We start from the raw sequence: 7,393 nt of genomic DNA on the forward strand, positions 1-7,393 counted from the left end.
ATTTTTTTAATGGTTACACGCTATCCAGTTATCATATATGATCGATATGTTTTGTTTTTTTTGGTAATGGACAATATTTATAACTCTAAGGGGACGACTATTTTATCAGTTGGTTGGTCTGTACTCTGTGAATTAAGGGTGGGTGTTTGAATATCCATTCGGATTTCGGTTCGGGTCTATTCAGATTTTGAATTCTTAGAATCAAAGATTTCAGCCCCATTCAGATATTTCTAAATTTTGGTCCGGGTTCAGTTCGGATCTTTGCGGGTTCGGATAACCCATTTAAATTATTTTTAAAATTTATTATATACTTTAAATTTCTTAAAATCTATAAACAAAATATTATATTACATATAAATTTGAATAACATATATCAAAATATCTAAAACTAACATATAAATTGATTTGGTTTGACTATTTGGATAAAGTAAAATTAATATATTAAGTATTTTTGGTTCTTTGACTATACTTTAGCTATTTTAATTATTTACTTTGATTATTTATATATATTTTTCCAAGTCTTTAGATAACTTAAAAATATTATATATATTTTGGATGTTTTTAGTATACATTATATTTAAAATTAATTAATATATATATAAGTATATAAATCTATTTCGGATACATTCGGGTAACCGAAATATTTCGGTTTGGATCGGGTTCGGTTTTGGTTTTTTAAATACTAAAATTTTGAACTTGTTCGGATATCTAATCAATTTTGATTCGGATTCGATACTACTTTTTTGGATCGGGTTCGGTTCGATTATTCGAATTCGGATTTTTTGCCCAGGCCTGCTGTGAACATAAAAAGTGTTACTTTTGAGCATGAATTGATGATATCTGGGTTTTTGGATGTATTTGTGATTTCTGATCAGTTTCGTATAAATAATTAATTATTTGATTTATTATTCAAATATTAAGTTTTTGGATATCCAATTTTTTTAGATTTTTGATTGGGTGTCTAATTTAATCCGTACAAATAAATAAATTTAGAAAATAAATAAAATTTCATAATCATAATATTATATTACAAAAATAAAATTTATTTACTTTTTAAAATTCTAATAATTATTTTAATAAATTTAGTAAATAAAAAATACTGTAAAAAATATATAAAATATAAAATTTGTATAATAAATCGAATCAAAATTTACGGATATTTTGTTGAGTTTTAGTTACTACCAAAATTTTGATTTAGTTTAACCGAACTCAAAAGATAAACTTTCTAAAAAAACTCTGAAAGATAAACCAAACCCAAATAAAATTTTTAAAATAAAAAGTAACAATATGTTTGATTAAAATCCGAATCAAAACACTAAAAATGGTTTCTTGTATTTCAAATTAATTATAAAAAATTCAAGGAGAACACTAAAAACATGATCGAAAATAGAACATTCGTGAACTTCACACTTTCTGTTTGGACAAGAATACGCGGAGATGAATGGATTTGATTTTGATTTTGTCCAAAAAAAAAAGAAGAATGTATTTGATTTTGACAAGTCAGTAAGAAGTAGACTGAAAAGGCACGTAGCGCTCGTTATTTGACCCGTTCCTACGTGTCATAAAACACGTCAGCGAGAAGTAGGTTGAGTCAAGTGTATATGCTCTCCGCATCTAGGGGACTTTCAGTAGGTTGTACACTTGTACTATGGATATTGGATGCTGAATCTTTAATGATCTTAGCTGCCTCCATGATCCATCATTAGTTCTATAATACCCAGCCTATTCCATCTTTCTGCTGGTTTTGAGACTCATGAAGCATCTACAAAACAGCGCATGTTTTTAGCTTTGTTAATAGCTTCCATGCATGTTTTTGGAACCTTTTCTTTCCATCCTGTCAACGTTGCTTTGGCTTTTATGGATGAAAGGGCTCTACTTGATAGTTAATTCATCGAAGCAGCATCGTACCATGATATTTAAGTCCATCAGTTGCGATAAAACCATCTCCTATTCTAAAAACATAATTTTATTTCTCACTTTCCTTATCCTCTAACCAACAAACATGATGAGATTTATATAAAAAAGAACATGATGAGATTTCATATTCATAGGATGGTTCCTATTAACAGCAAAAAAAGGGAATCATCTTCACTAACCAAGTATCTAAACTTGGCTTCATCCGGCTGGGTAGGACAGGAACCAGAACTGAGCTGTTTTCTGTTCCAATCAGTAATTGTCTAGGTGAAGATATCTTTGGTTGAAATAACTTATAAATAACACTCAAACAAGTAAATAGATTTCACCTTATAATTCTCTTAGTATACTTGTAATGAAGGAACAGTAACTATGGAGATATGGTTTTTGTGAGTTTTGTCCCTAAGACATTAGCTCTTGTCTTTTGTTCAACATCAGCATTGCTGTTTCTGTTGCTCAAACCCTCATCACAACAGAGGATGATCTACCAGGCTAACAATACATTGCAAATACCTGAGCTATGCTCTCTGATGCAATCTCAGCGCTATTCCTTGTATCAAAAGTTGGGATTTGCTTAGCTCTTACTCTTGTTTCGTAAGCGCCGGGTCAGTTCTTGGGACTCCTGATGTTAATTTCTTCACACTATCTTTGGCCTCTGCGACAAAAGAAGCGTCTGGCTTGTGTTTATCAACAGGTTCTCTCAGCGCCAGACAGATGTAGAAGACAATCACTACATTTACTGATACCACCGCAAGAGATCCACTCAGTAGTGTTAGAGAATGTGGAGACAGTGTTGTTGAACCTGTTAAAAGATTTAAACAGAGCAGTGTAAGAGGTGGTAAGATGTGGTCAATTTGAAAATGTATCAACATGTGTTATATAGTTAAAACCACAATCATATTTTTTGTTGCTGAAACAGTATATCATGGACATTAAAATCCGACAGTACAGTATTCAAAAACTAATCCTTTCAAATAGACGATAGACCAATTGAATTGATCCATATCAGTTGAGACATATCGACTATAGATTTGATCAGATTAGTTACAAACCTTTGTTAACAATTGATACATATCGACTATACACAAGACTAGAATGCCTTTGTTACAAGAATCAAAGTTACAAACCATTGCTGCATATCCTCTTGTAGCAAAATCTCAAATTCATGTGATGTACAAAATATCGATCCTTGTGTAGTTCATTGGTTTATTCGGATCCTATCTGCTCAAAACATTTACTCAAACACATAAATCAAACCAGTTTGAAATATCATTTTCCTAAAATTCAGTCATCGATACTAAAACCAAAGAAGCCACAAGACTAGTAAATGAACAAAACAAAACCCAAAAGAAAAAAAAAATCATTTGAAAGCCTAAAAATAATCCACTGTCTTGGTCGTCTCTGTGTCTGATTCCAGTGAAGTCCTCCTTCCATGCCTCTATTCTAGCCCTAGCCGGAGCTCGAGGTCCACCGTTGTCCTCGTCGTCTCTCTGGCTGATTCCAGTGATGTCTCTTGTACAGCTTCAAAGGAAGTCATCTCCGTGCGCACTGGAACCAATGGTATATTTAGGTACACACACCGCGCAAGCCGGAGATCGGGGTACCAAGTCCTCCTATGATCATGCCTCTCTTGTTCAGCCTCAAGAGGATCCCTCTCTTGAACAAACGGTACATTTAGGTCGGGTATATCCGGAGCAGTAGGCTGATGAAAGAAGGCTAGATAAAGCTTCCCATCCTGGGAGTGGAATGACCATAGTCGAAAAATCTGCCCTACCTTGTTCTTGAGCATGTTCTCGCGGACGACGTTGTTCCATCCAGAACACAAGGCGTAGTTGGGACAGTTCATATTCCATCTCCTTAGTTTAGCATTCCATTCTCTACCATCGGATGCGACCACGGTCACATCAACACCTTTTTTACTTTTATCTCTTTGATGTTCAGCTATGATGCCCAACTCTGCCTCGTTCAAGAAGTCCATCTCCACTATCTGGTTAAAGGGAATCAAGAGACGTGCTTGGTTTGGGTTGACATCAGTCGTCTGAATCATCTTATCAATGACCAGCTTCACGTCCACACCGTTTAGTCTCGTCATCAGATTAACCAGCCATTCCGGTGTAACCCCTCTCTCTGGTTTGACCGGCTTTTTTCTTCTGATCACAGGCTTGACTTCCCTTAGAGGCGCTGCTCTGATGGGTTCGTGGAACACCACACGACGCCTCTTGGACTCCACGGAGGACAAACTCCAGGAAGAAGAAGAAGAATAAGAAGAAGAACTATCACCTTCTTCTCTTACTCGTAAAATTCTTGTTTCTTCCTCACGGCAAGAGCCACCGACCAATGCCAGACAATTAAGACATCTCTTCTCACCTCTGGAACCCTCCTCGGAGCGTTGATCATCATCACCATCTGTCACCATCTCCATCGAAAACTAAAGTAGGTTTCTCGTTCGGCAACAAAACAAATCCCCCTGAGATAATTAACAGCAATAGTTTAAGTAGTAGCAACGCTTTGCTTATATAGTGATTTTAATAGACTAAAGAAGACCTTTTCCTAAGCAGACTTATATAAAGTCTAGTTTCCTTTGTCCTTTGTGTTTAGGTGAAGACAATCTCCAATCTGTTAGGAGTTGCATCTTTTTCCATATGATTAGTGTCTATTATCGCTAACAAAAATATATAATTTTCAACATAATTAAATTAATCTCGGGAGATTCTTGGAGAACCAATCATATTAATTAATTTGGGTGGCGGTGTATACTTACTAACAATTCTGTTCTTTTTATTTAGTGAAGTTAATCTGAAATCTGTAATAACAACATCTGTTTCCTTTTTTTGATATATTTTACTACTATTGGTTATTTTTTCCCCATTAACAAAAATATATAATTTTCAAATTAGAGGTGAGTTGAGTTCTTAAAGTCTATGTCCAATCCGTGTTGTATTTATGTTTTCAAGGGGTTAAGAAAAAAAAATAAAAGTAAATTTTCTAAAAAAGTGAAACTAAATACGATTAAAATTGGCTTCAAAATAAATAAAAATTAAGTTTCTCATCTTTTGGATGCTTCATCATAAACTGAAAGAAACACCAGTGTGAAATATAAATATCCTAAAATTGAGCATTATCATCAACCATTTAAGTAAGTTAACACCCGAGAGTAAGAGACAAAAAAATCCTTTGGATGACTTAAAAAGTACTTGCGTGGCACGTCAATACAGAGTTTGGGTCCAGAAAAACAATTTTCAAATTAGTGCAAATTATAAACCTAACGAGAAGCCTTTTAAAACAAATTACTTGTTTGAAAAAAAATAGAATGGCAGTATTTTCAAAAATACGTTTGCGTTGTTGTGTCATAAACCAACGCTTATCAACATTCTCAAGAAATAACGAGGACTTGAAAACAAAAAGTTCATGACAACATATCGATCCAGTACATAACGCATGGTATAAGAACAGTGTATCACTTGAAAAAGAAACGGTGGAATGATACTGAAGTACACAATGGTTATCTTTGATTGCACGCACATTATTTAACATGTCAAGCAACATTTGTGACTGAAGAGATGCGTTCCATATATTGACCCATCGATCTGGGAAGAGTAAAGCCAATCAATGTTAGCCTATACCAAAAACTTAACAAGAGATTCTTAATATATTTTCGGGTAAAGCTGTCATATGGGCTGTCCAGAGCCCATTTGGGCCAAACCAACTGGACCATTTCGGGTTTGGTCTGTAATGGACGGGCCATATTGGACATGGTCCATAAAAATGCCCAAGACCAAAAAAACCCATGTCCAAATGGACAGCCCATGGACACCCATTACATTTTTATTTATATTCATATTTACTCACAATGATTTATTTATTTGTACTTATATAAATTTTATAAAATCTGTAATTATTTATTTGTACTTATATAAATTTTATAAAATCTGTAATTATTTATTTGTACTTATTTAAATTTTATAAAATCTGTAATTATCATTATATGAAGTCTCAAACTCACAAATATCAAAAACTCAAAAGTCTCGAACAAGACATCAAGTCATATAACAAGACACATTCTATCAAGATAACCAATAAGATAACTTCTTGAAACTGGATTGTGGTGATTTATTAATTGTTGTATATTCATCATGTCCAAAAGAAAAGTAATAGAAAGGCTATAGACAACAGTCAACTAACAGTCTACAAATGTATCAGATCCGTACGTAAACTTTGCAAGAGACTCTCTCTACTTTTGACGTATAGCCTAAGGCTTTTCTTGACGCATCTAGAAACAGTCTACAAATGTATCATATAGGAAGAACCAAAGGAGTAGGAGACTAGGAGGAACAAAAGCTCAAGCAAGTTCAAAACAGAAGCTCAATACAACTCTTACTTGAGAAAGAGGAATACACAAACGCAACATCAATACACTAAGCAATCTCATCCTTCTCAACATCAATACACTAAACAACGCTCATCCTTCTCAACATCAATACACTAAACATCAATTCTCAGAACAACCCAACATAACTAAATCTCTCAAATTCTCAAACTCTTTAACATCAATATACAAACGCTTACTTGAGATTGAGAGAGAGTCAGAGAGGTCACCGGAGAGAGAAGGCCTGAGGGATGGAGAGATCGCCGGAGAGAGAGAGCGTGTGAGAAACGGAGAGAGAGAGAGGTCGTCGACTCGCCGGGGAGATGGAGTCTGAGAGATCATGACCGTCGGAGACAGAGAGACTGAGAGAGAGACTGAGAGATCGCCGGGGAGAGAGATGAATCGTCGTTGTCACTTGTCGTCGTCGCTTCACCGTCAATGAACCGTCGTTGTTGATGAATCGCCGGGGACGAGAATCGCCGGAGATGGGAATCTAGAGACGAGAATCGCCGGAGAGAGATGATTGATGAACCCAGATCAAGCTATGGAGGAGAAGAATCGAGAATCGCCATTGATGAACCCAGATCAAGTTTGACAAACGAAAAGCGATAAGAAGAATCGAGAGATGGTTTTATATTTTGGGCAGTTTGGGCAGACCGAAACCCATTTGGACAGGACCAAATTGTCCATGGGTGAAATGGGTTTTAGGCCCAGTTGGACCATTGGTGATTTGGTTGTAACCATGGGCCGCCCATCACAGTTTGGACTGGTCAAGCCCATGGGCTGGGTGACCATTTGACAGCTCTATTTTCGGAGGATTACACATCTTCCAGCTTTTTAAAAATCTCTACACAATACACATCTTAAACGAATTTTTCCACAAAATTGTTTAAGCATTTTCAAAGATTGCAAGAAAACTCCAATAAAAAGAGAAAAAAAGCCAAACTTTTTTTTTGTGGAGAAAATCCTCAAATTCTGAAAAGACAAAAAACGCTGCACCGTTTTGCAATGAGAAAAAACGACACGCTAACTGATAGCATGCCTTGTGTGTCGTTTCAATCCAACCAAAACGACTCAAAACTTACTTGTGGTTCAATCCTTCCATATCAAATT

General features: G+C 35.3%; 1 protein-coding gene across 1 annotated transcript; it reads right to left on the reverse strand.

Annotated features, from left to right (window-relative positions):
- Window positions 1-3,174: 3,174 nt before the first annotated feature.
- On the reverse strand, window positions 3,175-4,559 carry LOC108808701 (B3 domain-containing protein At2g31720). The gene is made up of 2 exons (XM_056988722.1): window positions 4,459-4,559; window positions 3,175-4,381 (listed from the first exon to the last, which is right to left on the reverse strand). Exon 2 carries the CDS (start codon window positions 4,334-4,336, stop codon window positions 3,353-3,355), a length of 984 nt encoding a protein of 327 aa, XP_056844702.1. The 5' UTR covers window positions 4,337-4,381; window positions 4,459-4,559; the 3' UTR covers window positions 3,175-3,352.
- Window positions 4,560-7,393: the final 2,834 nt, after the last annotated feature.

This window comes from Raphanus sativus, chromosome 6 (genome assembly GCF_000801105.2).
Source record: "Raphanus sativus cultivar WK10039 chromosome 6, ASM80110v3, whole genome shotgun sequence".
NCBI classification, from domain to species: Eukaryota; Viridiplantae; Streptophyta; class Magnoliopsida; order Brassicales; family Brassicaceae; genus Raphanus; species Raphanus sativus.